Genomic DNA, 20,032 nt, shown 5'->3' on the forward strand with positions numbered 1-20,032 from the left:
AAAAATTAGGGAGGACAAGGAGGTGGTCAGTCGGATAGATGCGGGTAAATGGGGTTAGTAATGGCAGATGTTTAGTATTAGGTTGTAGGCCTACTAACTTAACTGATATGGCATTGTGTTGTCTGGAAAGCTGACTTGTGACATCTATAAAATAATTGCAACAAACTTTGTATAATATATTATCATACATAACTGCCCAAATTGTTTGAAGGGAAAGAAAGAGAAGAGTGAAGAAAAAATATTATAGAAAGTAGAAAGTTGATCTATATCTAGCCTAACTTTGACCAAAGGCAGCATGGCATTTCACCCTGTCAGTTGTGTTTTTTTAACCAGGCTTCCATAGACACAAATGGACAATTCTGAATACACTAGGAATGCCTACATTGAGTGACTTGTATTGCCTAGGCCTAAGGGTTTTAAACTCAACTCCTTCCAACATATTCTTACAGATTTTTAAACATTTTAAACCCCTCCCATTATCTTATTTTTAAAATCTTATTTATGATCCATAACATGGTACTTGGCCTACGACGTTAACGTTGTGGTCGTCTATCCGTTTTGCTTTTGACGGTACCTGGGTTGAGAGCGACAGCTGTGGAAGGAGGAGCTGGCGTGCGTCTGATCATGGGCTATTTCACTAGGTTCCGAATAAAAAATATGTTGTACAGAATAGATTACTTTGTAAATCCGTGCCTAGTATTCATAATTCCACCCAAATTAAACTACCTAACATGTAGGCTACATGTTGGAAGTTTAGCCAGAGATGTTTTATGAAAAGGTTAAAGCGCTTCGTGCTGTCATGTTTCTCGTCTTGAGGAGGGAGAAAATAACGCCAGTCTAGGGTCAGTGCATTCATACAGCCAAAAGCATTCTTATTCCCATTTGTAAATAACCCTCTTTTGGGGGGAAAGCACGAAGGAGAAACGCAAAGACAAGCATTGAGACTGTTATTTGTGCACGTAGGACATGCTGAAGCAAGACTACCTTTTAAAAACGTTGGTCCGACCATTTTGAATCATGAATGCGATTTGCATCCGTGCTTCGCTTGCATTGTGTAGTGATCGAGTGACGTGAGTGACTGATATAAACACACTGACCTTTCCATTCGGTTTTCAATCTAAATCCAGGGAGTGATATTGCGCGATTCACAACATGAAAACAGTTGATCTTTCCTTTGTATTTATTAAGGGTTCATAAAACATTCGCCAATTAAGTTACTCCACACACTTTCCACTGTCTGCTGCCGCATTCTTCTCACACGGTTGATTTGTATATCGTTGTCATGACGACCGAGTTCATGCTTGTCGTCTGTCAACCCAACTCGTCATATTCTGATTGGCTTTTGATAAATTCAGCTTCACTGATAGGCAGATTACTTCCATGGCTCTAGACCCGCCTTAAGGGAGGAAAGTCCTCCCTAAGCTCCATTCACTTCAATGTTAAAAAGCAAAGCCCGCGCTACGCCCGGGGTTTCACCATTTATAATGGAAGTCAATGAGGATGGAAGGGAGGACGCTCCTCCAAGGTCTAATATGTGACTTAGAAGCGCTAAAGTACATGTTTTTATCGCAAAATAGATATAATATACTAACACTTATATAACAAAGATATAATAAATAAATGTATAATTTATACATTAAAATATTAAATCTACTGGAAGATCTGGCTTTATTATTTCGAGGGAGGATCGTCCTCCCTTTCCTCAATGGCAAATACGCCATTGGTGTGTGTGTGTGTGTGTGTGTGTGTGTGTGTGTGTGTGTGTGTGTGTGTGTGTGTGTGTGTGTGTGTGTGTGTGTGTGTGTGTGTGTGTGTGTGTGTGTGTGTGTGTGTGTGTGTGTGTGTGTGTGTCGGTCTGTAATAGGCATACAGTAGGACATCATACAGTCTCTCCTCATATAGTAAAGCATGCCATATGCCATCTATTTATTCACATTAGCAAATTTACAAAAAAGTATACTATGTGGATAAGATCCACCTTTTTTATGTATGGAAAATGTCATTTTCCCAGGTGTACAGTACTGAGCACTTAGATTAGAAATTGGTGGTGGTGGAAAATACTTGTGGAAAAACACAACATTTGTGAATGGGCTGCATAAATTCTGAAAGTATTGTACTAAAAATATTACATTCGCTAAATGTGTGTGTCAGTTTGTAGAAGGAGTGGGACATCACAGAAGCCTTTAGGATTAACAGACACTTAACCCCTTAATGCATGCCGTACCTCCTGTGGCACACTGTAATAGACATTGAAAGTTAACTACTATAGTACTACACTACTATGACAGTGCACAGGGCCTTTAGTAATACATTACGACTTGGTCATTGCCATTCTGGTAACAGCTAATTTATAATGCCGTGTCTTAAGGGGGTAAAAGATTATATACTGTACGTCAGTATGTAGTAAGAGTAAGACATCACACATATGCAGGTTATGAAGGATGCACATTAACAGACTTAAAGGACTATATATGTCAGTCTCTGCCCATGTAGAAGGACATCATTGACGCCTACAGGCAAAAAGATGAGACAGTCTAATGCCTCAATTGAAGTGTGTGTGTGTGTGTGTGTGTGTGTGTGTGTGTGTGTGTGTGTGTGTGTGTGTGTGTGTGTGTGTGTGTGTGTGTGTGTGTGTGTGTGTGTGTGTGTGTGTGTGTGTGTGTGTGTGTGTGTGTGTGTGTGTGCCTTCATTTGTGTCTTCGATGTATGAATGTATTACGCCCACAGACAGAGCTTAACAAACTTCTCCTTCCTCTACCTACCTCTGACTGTCTAATCGTGACTGATCTGACATTCATAAAACTGTTTGTGTGTGTGTGTGTGTGTGTGTGTGTGTGTGTGTGTGTGTGTGTGTGTGTGTGTGTGTGTGTGTGTGTGTGTGTGTGTGTGTGTGTGTGTGTGTGTGTGTGTGTGTGTGTGTGTGTCTGTGTGTGTGTGTGTGTGTGTGTGTGTGTGTGTGTGTCTGTGTGTGTGTGTGTATGTGCGTGCGACTTCAGCTGTAGTGAGTAGCATGGCTTATAAATGAATTTCCTTGACTGCTGAACAGCCTACGGCTACATTGATGATGGCATCCTTGATGTGTTGTGGGCAGTGCAGATACAGATACACACACACACACAATGTTATGGCTACACTTAAAGCCCTGCTGCCACATTCACACACACACACACACACACACACACACACGCATGCACTACAGGCAGAGAATCGTATATGAGAGTGAGATAAAGCAGGCGGGTTCTTTTCCGGTATCCACTTTACGTCGGGTGAACGCCCCTTTAGGAGACCTTCGATTAGGAGACCTTCGGAGTCTTGAGGTAGAGAATAAATGGAGTCCCCTTAGCGCTGTAGATGGCGGTAGCGCACGTCTTGTGCAAACAAAACGAAAAGAGAAGAAGAAGGAGGGACAACGCCCCCTTAGGAGACCAATTTTTGAGCACACGCTTTTGAATTGAGTGGGCGTGTTTTGATTCCTCTTATTATATATCCAACCTCTTTGCTACAGGGGAACCTCTAAAGGTTCTCCAAAGAACCTTACAGAAGGCCCTGGGATTCCTTCAAGATTTGATTTGTGTCCTTATTTTCCTAAAGGTGCCTGATAGAGCCATAGCAAATCAGCAGGTGTCCCCCACAGTGGCAAACTGAATAACATCTAAAGGTTCCTTGAGGATATTGCATGTACATTGTATAGGTCATGGTCACAAACTTTAGTGGTATGCAACTGGATCTGTATTGTGGTTGGAAATCGATAAAAAAGTTGAAAAAAAGGCCTGCTCACATCATGGATGAAGAGCTGCACAGACATGAAGCAAATGGCGAAGAGGACAGTTATGAGTAGGATAAGAGATGGAGATGGACGGAGTGATGTGGCGAAGAGGACAGTTATGAGTAGGATAAGAGATGGAGATGGAGGGAGTGATGTGGCGAAGAGGACAGTTATGAGTAGGATAAGAGATGGAGATGGAGGGAGTGCTAGCGCACACTGCAAAACATGACATTTTAGCAAGCTTATTTTTCTAGTTTCAAGTAAAAAAGAAATGTAGTCAATCTTATTTTAAGTAAAAATCACCTAATATCTACTACTTTTTAACTGAAATGTAGAACTAGAGCGAGGGCCTCAGCATGTAGGTGTGCTCCAAAAGCAGTGGCCTCACGAAGGTAGATTGCTGTAGTACACACACACACACACACACGCACACGCACACGCACACGCACACGCACACGCACACACACACACACACACACACACACACACACACACACACACACAGAGAAGGAGGATGATGAGAATGAGTGACCAAGACGATTTCCCACCTCCAGCCGCTGTGCTGCAGGTAGCTGAAGGCCCCGCCCACCAGACTGGCGACGAGCTGCCCTGCCGTGACGAAGAGTGCGTTGACCGTCACCAACTGACCTCGCAGGTGAGGAGGGGAGGACTCCGCGATGTACACCGGCACCGTCATGGAAGCAATGCCTGGAGAAAGAGAGGGAAGGAGATAGAGAGGGAGGAGATAGAGAGGGAGAGATTGAGAGAGAGGGAGGAGAGAGAGAGAGAGAAGAGAGGAGATCGAGGAAATAGAGATTAGAAGACTGTGTTTATCAGAGTGAGTGATTGATCGTGCATGTGAGAAGGACATTATTCACAAATCAGAAAATGAATGTGCATTGTTTGACCATTGGTGATCATTAAGGGGGATATTTATTATTATTTTTGCTGATTGTTGTACACACATAGCGACTAGAAATGCACCCAGAGTGTGCAGACCTCAGCCAAGGATGTTCAGTTTGTTTTTAGACACATAGGATATCTGTGTGATGATGTGGTGTCATTTATGCAGGTTTATACACACCATTAGTGTGTTCAGAGAATTCAACAGTCAAGTTGTATCCACCCATAGTAGGCCTAGCCTATTGTAGTGGATGATATAAGGGTCAACCTTGCCCTTTGAGAACGCATGCATTAATATCACTGTCACACACGCTCAAACATGACTAACCTTAAATCTAGTGAACTGGATAGGCCTACCTTTCCCTCCTTGGCGCTGTCTAGCCTACGATTAAACTGTTGGTCGTTAATTATTTCTCCACTCATTCATTATTTGTGAATTAAAAGAAACAGTCTGTGTTTCGCATGCTGTTAAGCACAAGACTTGCTTTAACTGACAAACTTCAACTGGACAGACGAGAGAAGGGTGATTTTATTGACAGGGAAAAACTCGGAGAACAATAAACTCAGAGAAAGCTGCGACGATATGCCTACGAAGGGTGGATTTTTTTAAATAAAGGTGAACAGTGATGAACAGACAGCGCCAAGGAGGGAAAGTTCCCTACATTTACATTTGTAGGCTACAAACTTCAACTGGACAGGGACGAGAGAAAGTTGATTTGGTTGACAGGGAAAACACTCCGCGAAAGCTGAGACGATGCCTATGCATGACATTTTATTACATTATGTTTTGGTGCTATTGGCTACGCACCCATGGCTTTAGCCATGCAGGCATAACAAATCCGTGCGTTGTGCATTATGTCTGGCTTTGTGGTGACTGTCGCAACACAACTTTGATTAACCTTTCATGTAGTGAACCGGGTACCTTTCCCTCCTTGGCGCTGTCTGTTCACTGTTAACCACTATTCGCCGTTATTAATATTATCTCCAGCCTTCGTGAACTTCAACTGAACAGGGAAACAGTCGGAGAACAATTAACTCCGCAAAAACTGATTTGGTTGACAGGGCAAACACTCGGAGAACAATTAACTCTGCGATGATATGTGTGCCATATTGTATAGGCTATTATTATATGGGTAGATGACGTGACGTGTAAATTTTGCTGTCGCAGGCTCTTAAAATTAAGTAAATTCATGCTTTCAAAATTGTCAATGCTTTAAATGATTAAACTAATGTCGTTGTTGTGAAAAAGTAATGTGTAATAAATACAGAGCTTAAATAAGTATACTTAATTTTGAGTCAAATGTCACATTTGTCCTATGGTGTGACTGAGGCAAGCCTGGTTCTCCATATTAAAACATTTTTAAATAAATAATCAAAGCTCAGTCATTTGTCTTAACAACCCTGGCATGTTTTTCAAGGTGTCTATTTTAGCAAGTGGCAATGCTTAATTTTTTTCCTGTTTTTCTGAGACCGTATGGACTTATGAAACTTTGTCGCAGAAAACAATGTCCTGTGGTGTGACATCATATTTTTGGTTAATTCTGTGGATAATTATCTATTGTTGAAGCTCCAGCGGTACATAAATTGTGACTTTAGACCCTTAAGAAGCCAATGGCAAGGGTGGATTTTAGATTTTTCTCTCAGAGTTCTTCAGTCAATCAATTATGTTTTGCTACCACAAGATGTATTAGTTTTGTTGTCCTTTGGTGTGACAACCATAAAATACATTTTGACAATAGTGTATATTTTTCATATTTTTTTCTTATGTAGATGTATGAAAATGCATCTTACTAAAGGTGAAATTGTATTTCAGTTGGCAACGACATGGCTTTAAATTAACTCAAAAGCTCAAAAGTCCTATGGTGTGATGGTAAAAGTCCTATGGTGTGACACTTTGGAGTATCACACCAAAGGACAAACAGGTCACACCAATGGACTAGATATTTGAGAAATAGCTTTTAAAACAACTGGTAGTACATATTTTGGTAACACTTCCAAATAAGGGGCCATAATTAACAGTAAAGTACCTATAACCTAACACTTAAGTAAGGGTTAATAATCATTACTTAACGCCATATTAGACACATACTAATTGTTATTAATGCATATGTTGAGCATTAGTAAGCAGTTACTTAACTATTAGATAACAATAGCATTTTATTATTTCACTAATATATAAGTAAGGGCACAGTTAATAGTTAAGTAGCTATCAGGTCATACTTAACTAAGGACCAAAATGAATACTTACTTAATACAAAAGTATGGCATAACTAATGGATAAATAATACATAAATATTGGGGTTTGGGACCCTTATATTACAGTTGGCTGAGGATAACTAATGGTTAATTAATGGATAGATATTGGTGTTTGGGACCCTTATATTAGAGTTGGCTGCGGATAACTAATGGTTAATTAATCCATAGATATTGGTGTTTGGGACCCTTATAATAGAGTTGGCTGCGCATACCTAATAGTTAAGTAATTAATCTACTGTGGTGTCTAGTTTTCACTCGTTCAAATCACTGTAATAATGGCAACAGGAGCCTTACTTTTGTATTAAGTAAGTGTTCATTTTGGTCCTTAGTTAAGTATGACCTAATAGCTACTTAACTATTACTGTGCCCTTACTTATCTATTAGTTAAATATTTTTTTATGCTATGAACTTGTAACACAAGGTAATAGTTATCTAATAGTTAAATAACTGCTTGCTAATGTTTGATTTATACATTAATAACAATTAATATGTGTCTAATGTGGTGTTAAGTAATGATTATTAACCCTTACTAAAATATTAGGTTATAGCTACTTTGCTGTTAATTATGGCCCCTTATTTGGAAGTGTTACCCATATTTTTTTTGTTTTGTTGTTTGACTAGATAAATATTGTGTATTCAAATTACTTATTCCTTTATTGGCCTTTGGAATTTATACTTTGATGCATTGTTGATGAATATTTGCTGTTGATTTTAGATACTGTCAAATTATATAAAATGTCATTAATGGTGCTTTGAAACCATAAAATATAACGGTAACAGTGAAGTAAAGATCAGTGAGAGAGTATATAGAGGAGTATAGATGAATAAAGTATGCTGTGGAGAGCTCAATATACAGCATAAATGTGCTGTCCAGCTTGAGATACCAAACAGGCACTGGACACTACACACTACAGGTTCAATGGTGTGACAGTCATAGCATACCTACAAAAGTGTGATGGTCATGCCAAGGTCACACTTCAGTATGAGTCTTATGAGCTCCGCAGGTTACATTGAATGACCGCATGGCTGTCATTAAGAGTTACGATAGGCTGATAATCGACGATTCAAAGACTTATAAGTGTAAAGTGTAGGTCCATATTGACTACAACATTATATTATGATCAAAAGACAAAATAATCATGTTGATATATTTGTTTCTGGCTCAGTTTTGCATTTCTGTCCTTTAGCGTGACATGAATGTCCTACGGTGTAACATGTTTTAAACGCTCAAATATTTGTTTGAGCTAAACAATATGTTTGATAAACACTGAATATTGCATTAGGGAAGAACAAATTATCGTCCCTGAAAAGTTAGTATAAATTCGGACAATTTTGAACATTTAACAGAAAGATATCCCTGTTTTTCCTCGAAGGTTTCTAATAATCTCACATCTAATGGGGAAAAAAATACTTAAATGATAATTTTTAATTAAATTAAGACTTTAAAAAATTGCAATAAATATGAAGAGTGTAACAATGTTCATAAAACTCCATCAAGCCATTTCTACATTACTTAATATATTTATTTCTTAACATCACACCAAATGACATATTTTCAGCAAATTGCTTTATCAACGTAAATAAATAATCAATGAATAGACCAACATTGGTCCACTTGGATTTTTTGAAAGATGAATTGCTGCACTACGTACACATATACTTTTTTCCCTCATAAACAATGTTTTGTGAAAAAAAAATTTTTTTGCTGCCTATCCGTCATCTACCCATATATCATTTGGTGTACTATTGGCTACGCAGCCATGTAGGCACAGAAAATCTACGCGTAATACATTCTGGCTGTGGTCACTGTCCATCAATCCACCTCGCAGGCACGCCCTGTCATTGCTCAATTCACCTCGGCCACCCTGTGGCAGGCCGCGAAATAGCAGTGAACGAACAGAGTGACGGACAGACATGCCAACACAGAAATCGGGCGATCACATAATATAACCTCCTGGCGGAGGTAATAATGATGGGCAAAATGGATTCTTGAGTTACAATCTAGTTCCACATATTGCATATTGATTTGTTTTTACCCGTCCAATTCAGCCAATTTTTGATTTGGCATTCAAAACAAAGTCATTTGAAATACTCACCACGGCACTGTAACTAATTAATCCATTTTGCCTATCAGTGACAATTAGTATTAAGCAACAATAGAGAGTAGGCTAACTGAGACAGCAATAGTTTGAGGAACTATGTGAGGTGTGCAAAAAAAACAAAAGTCTTCCGTGATCCACATGTGGGTCCCGAGCCAGACTTTGGGGACCAAGGCCTGAATATAGTTGCATTATGGTCCTATCCTACAGAGCCAAAGTCATAAACCCACATATCATCACACACACACACACACACACACACACACACACACACACACACACACACACACACACACACACACACACACACACACACACACACACACACACACACACACACACACACACACACATCTCTTTCTCTCTATCATCCTCTCTTTTTATTGATCCCTTAAACACACACACACACTCTCTCGACACACGCATGCACATATGTCCTCAGTCCCAGCTGATCTAAGGTACAAGGTTCATAAGGTCAGCCTCATTATTTTGCTCTACTAAAAGCACCCAAATCACACTCAGCTAAAACACTACATCTGAAATGGTAGATAGGTAAGCAATACAAACAATAGAGGTCCTTCACTAGTCATTATGGCGATTGAAGAAGAAGAAGAAGAAGAAGAAGAAGAAGAAGAAGAAGAAGAAGAAGAAGAAGAAGAAGAAGAAGAAGAAGAAGAAGAAGAAGAAGAAGAAGAAGACGAAGAAGAAGAAGAAGAAGAAGAAGAAGAAGAAGAAGAAGAAGAAGAAGAAATCATTACTTTACATTACACTTAGCTGACGCTTTCATGCAAGGCGACTTACAGATATTCCGTTGGTTACAGTGCCTGTGCAGTTAGGTTTGCTGTAGGACACTACAGCCAAGGAGGCAGAAAGGGGTTGGTAAGGGTAGGGATGGAACCTGCATCCCTGTGATCTACAGTCCAACTCCCTAACCATTACTCCCGGCTGCCCATTACTCCAGCACATGCATGTAAGCGCCAGAGAATTTCTTTTCTTTTCTGATGATTGTTTTTTTCCCCTTTATTCAACTTTAAAAGGTGGAATACAGAAAATTACCTTTTCGCTCTCGAAAGCAGCGGTGCCTGGCACTTAGGAGAGACTCGACAGGCGCACACCTGGCCGGGAATTGCAGAGGATTCATTAACCCACCGCTTCACTCCACTGCGAACCACGTCATGGAGGACACACACACACACACACACCCACACACACACGTGCACAAACACACACCCTCACTACAGCGAACCCCAAAATATAGGAACACACATACACACACACACACACATACACACAAACACAGACTCTCTCTCTCTCTCTCTCTCTCTCTCTCTCTCTCTCTCTCTCTCTCTCTCTCTCTCTCTCTCTCACACACACACACACACACACACAAACACACACACACACACACACACACACACACACCACGGCAAAACCCATCAGCGAGGAGTGCAGAGGATAGCGAGCAACCTGCACATACATGTCTACCATCAATGTTAGTCGGGATTGGCTGGGGCTGGGGCTGGGGCTGGGGCTGGGGATGCAGTGGCGCAGCGCACCAAGTCACCAGTCCATAAATGAGCTTGCATGCCCTTGGAGGCTCAGGTTCGAGTCCGAACTCACCCCATCTCACCCCAGTGATAATGAAGAGTATGACAGGGAAAAAAATATTGTCTTGGGGGAGGAGAGCGGGGAATATACAGTATTGGTAAGGATGGGGATATGTAAGCAGAATTGCCAATCCCAAATTCAGAGATTAAAATGAACGAAGTGTAGAATTAGCCTGGCAAGACGGACTACCAAACCACAAAAAAACTGGAATCGCTCATTTTAAATAGATAAGCTGTGGGTGGTACCAAACCATTGTTGTCATCGTTCAAATTGCCAGCAACGTATCTCCATCGTCCTGCCTCAGGAGCCTTTTGGGCACCACTGGGGGCTGCCCCCTTACACAGGTGAGGCATAAATGCAATTTTGTTGTGTTCATTGTATACTTACTGTATGTGCTGTGTCACAATGACAATGGGAGTAGAAGTTTCCCAGTTGGGCTTTCACTTTCACTTTCACTTTCAAGAATCAAATGGACCGGGACAAAAACTCACATTGTGATTAGTGGGCTTGAGCTGGTGCCTCTTGTGGTGATCTGACAAGGACCAGGCTAGACCAAATCACCAGGCAAAAATACTTTTGGCTACTAGGTGGATTCGTTTATGCCTCTTTTCCCAATACCGTTTTTCAGGTAGGCCTACAGCTCGATACAGCGTGACTCAGTCGCCACTTTTTGCTTTTTGAATAGGCATGACACAGCTCAATTGTAAAGCAAAAAGTGGCGGCCGAATCACGCTGTGTCGAGCTGTAGGCCTACCAGAAAACCGGCAGTGGAAAAGAGGCATTAGTTTACTGGGCTAGTGAATGTCAAGATTCATTTCGAGTCACAAGGGTGGTGAAACTCGCGGATATAAAATAGTATACCCAAGTATATAATACAAGCTCTGTTTCTAGCCTAAAGAATGCTTACCTGTGCCCAGACCACACATACAGTCCATAACATTACAATGTCAACAAATATTTTTCTGTTGTTGTTGTTTTGGATTGCTGGGATTTCTGAGGAGCCTTCAAGAAAATCTTGTTCTGGATTCCTCCACAGTGGCCTCTGTTATACAGCTGCTGTTACTATGACGATGGCAAGTTGTAGCTAATGTACTACTTAACTCTATGTGTAATGTCATAGTAGTGTAGTACTATGATAGTTGGGTATTTTCAATGACTGTTACACAGTTGCACTACACAGAATGCATTATGAGGGTAAAGCCCTCAGACATTCCTTTAAAAAAACATAACTCAACCAGATAGTGCCATCGGCCAAAATCAATGCAGCCATCGCAGACAACTGCACTCTTCTGTGACCTTGAGGAGTCTGCCACTTTTGAAAAACAAATGCTGAAATCAAATGCATTCTGCACCTGGGCCTGCGATACATCGAATACCTCAATGACCTTGAGTTAAGTATAGCCTGAGTCGTGTATTATAAAATCTTGTGGGCTGGAGAAACTCAATAGGATTGCCACAATAGGAAAATTTATACAAGATGTTTTACTTGTGAGCTTCGCCTTGAGTCTGGTTTTTAAAACTATCATTGTGGGGCATTTTTACATCCTCTGCAAAGCTGGCTCTAAAGATTTGCAGCACAGGCAGTGATTAGCTGTAGTTGTTTTACATCAAAATATATTACATTTATCAGACAGAGAGCAGAAAAACAATGTAGGACCTCTGAAATGTAGTGCAGATTAGCACTACCCCTACATGGTTCGAAGTGAGTAGAGTTAGTTATGTAATGCAGGGAAGCTCTCTCGAAAGACACGAAGAGTGAATGTTACGATTCATTTCGAGTCACAAGGGCGATGAAACTCACGGACAAAAATTGTATGCCCAAGCATACTGTATGCTATAATACTGTTCTGTTTCTAACCTAAAGAATGCTTAACTGTGCCCAGACCAAACCCAGTCCATAACCGTAAAATGTCAGCAAATATTTTTTAACTCCGCCAAGGAGGTTATGTTTTCGGTCGTGTTGGTTTGTCTGTCTGTCTGTCTGTCTGTCTGTCTGTCTGTCTGTCTGTCTGTCTGTCTGTCTGTCTGTCTGTCTGTTTGTTTGTCTGTCTGTTTGTCTGTCAGCAGAAGTACAGATTTGGATGAAACTTTGTGGAGTTGTTGGAAATTACCAAAGGAACAAGTGATCAAATTTTGATGGTGATCCGGATCACGATCCGGAAAAAGGACTTTTTAAAAGATTCTTCACCATTGCGGGATAGGATGAATTTTGACATTCATATACGTAACTCCACAAAAAGAAGGCAGAAAGAATAAAAAATAGGGTGTAACATACAGTAGTCAAACGTTCTATCAAACAGCTTCCTTAGAGGAGGTCTGCACTCTCCGAGTGCATTTCTAGTTTGTTGTTGTTTTGGATTGCTGGGATTTCTGAGGGGCCTTCAAGAAAATCTTGTTCTGGATTCCTCCACAGTGGCCTCTGTTATACAGCTGCTGTTACTATGACTATGGCCAAGTTGTAGCCAATGTACTACTTAAGCCTCTGTGTAATGTCATGGTACGGCTGTATGTGTGTGTGTGTGTGTGTGTGTGTGTGTGTGTGTGTGTGTGTGTGTGTGTGTGTGTGTGTGTGTGTGTGTGTGTGTGTGTGTGTGTGTGTGTGTGTGTGTGTGTGTGTGTGTGTGTGTAGATGTAGCATGTGTATGTGCTGTACTGTATGTGCATGTGTATTTATGAGTTATGTATATGCAAGTTGTGTTGTGGGATGAAACACTGTCTTAAGCAGGTGTTAAGTTTTGTAGTGTGTGTGTGTGTGTGTGTGTGTGTGTGTGTGTGTGTGTGTGTGTGTGTGTGTGTGTGTGTGTGTGTGTGTGTGTGTGTGTGTGTGTGTGTGTGTGTGTGTGTTTGTGTCCATGCATGTGTGTGTGCCTGTGTATGTGTGTGTGTGTGTGTGTGTGTGTGTGTGTGTGTGTGTGTGTGTGTGTGTGTGTGTGTGTGTGTGTGTGTGTGTGTGTGTGTGTGTTTGTGTGTCCATGCATGTGTGTGTGCCTGTGTGTGTGTGTGTGTGCGTGTGTGTGTGTGTGTGTGTGTGTGTGTGTGTGTGTGTGTGTGTGTGTGTGTGTGTGTGTGTGTGTGTGTGTGTGTGTGTGTGTGTGGTGTGTAAGTCAGAGTATGAGTGTGACTAAGTGTGTGTGTGGTTGAGCATCGCGTGTTGAAACACTGCTCTGAGCAGCTGACCGTGATCTCCTAGGAGACGGATGTGCGTTGCCACGCGTTGCCGTGCATGACGTTGTCCCTCTCCCCTCCTCCTCCCCCGGCCCTGCCAGTCACAGCATCCCCCAGGGGCTCATGGGTAAGAGGAAGGGAGGAAAGGAAATGGAGGTGGAGGGGGAAGTGGGGATTGATCCAGTGATTCCAGGGACGGACACACACACACACACCTGTGTACATGCATGCGTGTGTGTGTGTGTGTGTAGTGGACATGTGCATGTGTGCACTTGGGAGACCCCCCCCCACCCCTCCAAATACACCCACACACACATACATACACACACCCACACCCACAACCACACACACGCACACACGCACACTAACACAAACACACAATGGAGAGAGCCAATCAGCTGCGTCTCCGGGGGCAACGGTGGAGCTTTTGAACGAGCCATTATGCTAACATTCCACGTGGAGGGAAGTCGCCAGGGGAACGGGACGGAACACAGCGGAACAGAGTGACTGAGGCGGAACCAGCCCAGGAAACAGACCGCAGCCAAATGAGCGAAATACACACATCACACACCAACTATGTGTGTGTGTGTGTATGTGTGTGTGTGTGTGTGTGTGTGTGTGTGTGTGTGTGTGTGTGTGTGTGTGTGTGTGTGTGTGTGTGTGTGTGTGTGTGTGTGTGTGTGTGTGTGTTTAGGGTGCACATGTGAGTTTGTGTGTGTGTAAGAGTAAGAGTAAAAATGTGTGTTAATTCACACATAGTATCTGCTGAAGGGGGCATGTAATGTTTATTTACTGTATATCTGTAGGCCTACTGACCAGCATGACAAGTACATGTGTACACATTTCCTGTGTGCAGGTGTCTGAATATTTGAGCTTGTGTGTGTGTGTGTGTGTGTGTGTGTGTGTGTGTGTGTGTGTGTGTGTGTGTGTGTGTGTGTGTGTGTGTGTCTGTGTGTTTGTGTGTGTGTGTGTGTGTGTGTGTGTGTCTGTCTGTCTGTCTGTCTGCATGTGTGTTCTCACAAGAGTTGTTATAAATAAGTTGTATAAATCACTCTTGGTATACATGTATATTTTTCATTAGTAAGACCACTATTCAACCTGCGTACCGTATGTGCTGTATGTATATTTGTTTCCGTGTTTGCACATGTGTATGTGTGCACATTTGATTACATGTGTGCCGTGTTAATGTGTACATTGTGGGTGCATTTGCAAGACCAATGTAAACGCGTGTACTGTGTTTTCCTGTGCTTGTCTGACGTGTGTTTGTTTGCCTGTTGCCTGTGTAAGTACACATCTATGTGTATCTGTTTTTGTGTGTGTGTGTGTGTGTGTGTGTGTGTGTGTGTGTGTGTGTGTGTGTGTGTGTGTGTGTGTGTGTGTGTGTGCGTGTGCGTCTAAGCGACAGAGTGGTGGCCAGAGGAGGTACATGCGTGGACCACAGACAGTGTTTACTCGCCAGATCAAATAACATGTGTTCGCCAGAGATTCGCCCAAACAAACTGAGGGGGCCATGACATCCACGGCGATGGTAAGATTCTATTAATACACGCTGCACGGCTTCCTGACGCTCCGCCGCCACACCACCCCCCACCCCCCTCTCCACTCCCCTCCGCTGCCCACAGCAGACACAAATGCACCTGTTGCCATGGGAACGCAGGCGCTGGCTGCCTGGCTCCTGTAGAGAGGGTTAATCAATAGGAGGAGGCTACAAGGTGCTATTGGCCCAGTCAAGGAAGCCGACAAGGGGGGACAAAGGGGTCAGTTGTCCTGGGCCCGGGTAAAGAGGGGGCCCAAAATTGAGTCCACATTACATTGTATGTATTGGTTGGGGGGGTGCCCTTTCAAATGACTTTGGGGGCCAAGAGGAGATGCACACTGTAGCCTAGTTAAAAATACAGGGCACATTTTAATCTATGACTATAAGGATTTGTTTTATTATCTTAATCGATAAGAGGAGACTACGAGGTGCTATCGGAAGAGTAGTGGCATCACTGGTAAAACTGTTAGCCTGACAAGCCAGCCCATCTAACCTACTTCATAATTCATGGTCAGGATCCTCGATGCCCTGGAGCGATTATTGGATGGGAGGAGTGGACTCAGCTCTAATTTGAAACGATTGGACCTGCTCTGACCCAATCGCTGTCTGTTGCTGATGACGTACTGTGTACTATTGTGTACTTCTTCAAGTCAGTCCATTAATTGATCATCTGTAACCAAAACAGGCTGGTAGACACAGTCTCAGCACATTCATTCCCACAATCGTACCTATACACTCACTTGAGGCAGAGATTCTAGGAGTATTGGTAACACTCTACTTGACGCAGGTGTCATATGCATGTCATTACAGTGTCATAATAGTGTTATGACACAGTCATAGATAAGACATGAACATTATGTCCATGTCATAAACATTTTATGACTGTTGGCCTTAAGTGACATACGGTTATGGCAAAGAAAGACAAGTTTGCCCTAACCGTATGTCACTTAAGGCCAACAGCCACTATTATGACACTGTAATGATATGCATATGACACCGGCGTCAAGTAAAGTGTTACCGGAGTATTATCCAGAGTAAGGTCCAGATGTCAAGCTACAAATGCAAGTTATTTCCTAAGGTGTAAACCAGTGTTTCCCAACCAGGGGTACGTGTACCACTAGGGGTACGCGGGCACACTGCAGGGGGTACTTGGAAAAAATTATTTTTAACAAATGCATGGAGCATAGTCACACTGCAATAGAAAAAGGGATGTAAAACACGAGTTAGGGGGTACTCATGGCATAATGAAAAGGCTTAGGGGGTACACGGGACAAAAAAGGTTGGGAAACTACAAAGTATAATTGAATTATATATAACCTGATGGCTCCCCTCAAATGTAAAACAACTCGTGACCGTAGCAACACTTTCATTTTCAGAGGTTTACTGTTTATTAATTATGCCAGAGTGTCATTATTGGGGAACAAGAGGGGAAGGATCGGACACCACACCGGTGTGTGTGTGTGTGTGTGTGTGTGTGTGTGTGTGTGTGTGTGTGTGTGTCTGTGTCTGTGTGTGTTAGGGATGGTACAACCGTGAACCGTGACATGTGAACCGCAGTCCCCGAAAAATATCTATTAAAACATTAACATTTAATATTATCATAATTATAATTATATAAATCTAGGATTAATATTCCCAGTGCATTATGAATAATAAAAAAAAAAACAATAACCGTAAAGAACAGAAAACCGTGTCCTTGATACCGTGATATGGACTGAACCGTGAATTTTGTGAACCGCCCATAGTGTGTGTGTCTGTGTGTATGTATGTGTGTGTATGTGTGTGTGTGCGTGTGAGAGTGCGCGTGCCCGTGCATGCATGTGTGTGTGCACCACGTGTGTAGTAGCAGTACTGTACTAGAAGGCCCTAATGACCAGCAAGCATCTCAAGGCTGACTGTTCAGCCTGCCACCCATCTTCGCCCTCTAATCTTCTCCCACCCTCCCTCTCTCTCTCTCTCTCTCCCACACTCTCTCTCTCTCTCTCTCTGAGTCCCACTCTTATTGACTATAGCTTTCAGCTGTGATGTTATCACTGAGTTACTGAACACTATATCTGTGAGTCACTCCCTCTCTCTCAATTCATCTGCTGGTGTGTGTGTGTGTGTGTGTGTGTGTGTGTGTGTGTGTGTGTGTGTGTGTGTGTGTGTGTGTGTGTGTGTGTGTGTGTGTGTGTGTGTGTGTGTGTGTGTGTGTGTGTGTGTGTGTGTGTGTATCTCTCTCTCTGGAGTCATGTTATGCAATAGGCCTCTCTGGACACACTCTAGCACTTCGGTAATGACAGAGCAATCACCTCCCTGCTTGGCTCACTCACCCGCTCCCTCAAACACACACACACACACACACACACACACACACACACACACACACACACACACACACACACACACACACACACACACACACACACACACACACACACACACTATCTTTCACACACACACACACACACACACACACACACACACACACACACACACACACACACACACACACACACACACACACACACACACTCTGATTGATCTTTCACACACACACACACACACACACACACACACACACACACACACACACACACACACACACACACACACACACACTCTTAACACTTACGCTAGGGACACATAGCATGTGAAACGAGCGAGGCGAAGAGAGGCGAAATCCAGTGTTCCATTCTGACAGCTCAACGGTCATCAGGTCCTCACGGCGAATCAAATCAAATGAAACATTTGTGTTGTTGATTTGATTGGCCGCTGCACGCGAAATTCGCTCCTCATTTGCATAATGTTAAGCTTGGTTGAATAATTTCGCTTCACTTCGCTCCTGTTCGCTTGCCTTCGCCTCCCTCATAGGAATGACTGGCGAAGTTCGCTTCACTTGGCCAAATTCGTGTCTATATGTCCCTAGCTTTACACAAACTATACAAAATGGGAGTGTATTCAGTATACATGTATAATGTGTACAATCCATCCATCCATCCATCCACCCATCCATCCAACACCTCGTCACTCTGAAGATGGTGAGTTTCCATGACAACAGAGACACTGTAGGCACACACACACACACACACACACACACACACACACACACACACACACACACACACACACACACACACACACACACACACACACACACACACACACACCTCTGACCAACCACTCACCCGCTGACCTCTTACTGACCTTAGCGGAGAAAAAAAGATCCAATCTCACAATCCACTACTCTCAAGGCAAGATCGCGAATACACACACACACACAAAACACACCCACACACACAAAACACACCCACACACACAGACACACACACGCACACATGCACACACACACTCACACACATGCACACGCATACACATAAACACACACACACGCACACAGAAACACACACTGACATGAATACCAAATACATAGTCATAGACACAGACACACAAATATTACACACCCTTTTGCGTCTGAGATGAGGTCCATCCTTCTATAACCTTCAGGAACTCTCTTCTCTTTTATGTCAGACAACCCAGTGGTCATAAACTCTGGTCACACACACACACACACACACACACACACACACACACACACACACACACACACACACACACACACACACAATTTTAAGCCAGACAGCCCCGTGCTCAGATACGCTGTCCACACACACAGAGACACACAGACACACAGACACAGACACAGACACACACACAGACACACACACAGACACACACACACACACACACACACACACACACACACACACACACACACACACACACACACACACACACACACACACACACACACACACACAAAGCCCAGGGGTCAGATAATCTGCCCATCCAGTCTGACTCCGTAATTAGGGTCATAGGTCAGACACAATCAAGGCAGAGATAAAAACATCACTCTGCCCTGATCTTCTTCTTCTTCTTCTTCTTCTTCTTCTTCTTCTTCTTCTTCTTCTTCTTCTTCTTCTTCTTCTTCTTTTTAATGATGGCTGATGGGTCTCTTCAAAGTCACTTTTTTTCAGATGAAGCTGATTAGCTGCTAAAAAAAAGTCCGGGGACAACAGCAAGTGAAGCAATGTCATCCAGAACATGACCACATTACCATTTGTGAGAGAGCCCCAATCACTTTGATGACGACCTTGTGTAAAGGTCACTTTGAAGTTGTTCACCATGTAAATGCCAAAAGAAAGAAATATATATACATATTATATACATACGTATATATATACTGAATATAATCCCTCTCCAGAAACTTGCACTGATGCAATGACACTATGAGCCAATCGGGTAACTGCCCGAGGTGGTACCCGCAAGGGCGCGGCACCATCCCAAAATTCCACCTCCAACAGCATAGCAAACTTAGCATTTCAACATGTTATTCTCACTCGAATACTTCACTATGGCAAAAATATCTGCATTTTATTTTTAAAAATCTGGCGGTGTGCCAGAGGGTGGGGCGTCGCCCAGTGAGCAAAAACCATTGTAGGCTCGCCACTGCCAATCACTCTCCAGTTATGTCAAGCGAACTGAACTGGACTCTTTCCGATCTCAGAGTCGCATAGCGATGTCTATTCTGGACCACAAAGAGGAAGTGAGTGTGAAGAGAGATGGAGAAGGATCGGCAAATGACCCGGTCCGGAATCAAACCCGGGTCGCCGGCGTAGTAACCCAGTGCCCTACCGTTAGGCCACGGCAGGGTCGCGC

At 42.7% G+C, this 20,032-nt stretch overlaps 1 protein-coding gene across 1 annotated transcript in view; it reads right to left on the reverse strand.

Moving 5' to 3' along the window:
- The window catches only part of LOC134464445 (proton myo-inositol cotransporter), a 147,093-nt gene that overhangs the window by 118,192 nt on the left and 8,869 nt on the right, over window positions 1-20,032 (reverse strand). The window contains exon 2 of the mRNA XM_063217889.1: window positions 4,315-4,474. Within this exon, the coding sequence (XP_063073959.1) occupies window positions 4,315-4,474 (160 nt within the window). The remainder of the gene's footprint in view (window positions 1-4,314; window positions 4,475-20,032) is intronic.

Source organism: Engraulis encrasicolus, chromosome 15 (assembly GCF_034702125.1).
Source record: "Engraulis encrasicolus isolate BLACKSEA-1 chromosome 15, IST_EnEncr_1.0, whole genome shotgun sequence".
NCBI classification, from domain to species: domain Eukaryota; kingdom Metazoa; phylum Chordata; class Actinopteri; order Clupeiformes; family Engraulidae; genus Engraulis; species Engraulis encrasicolus.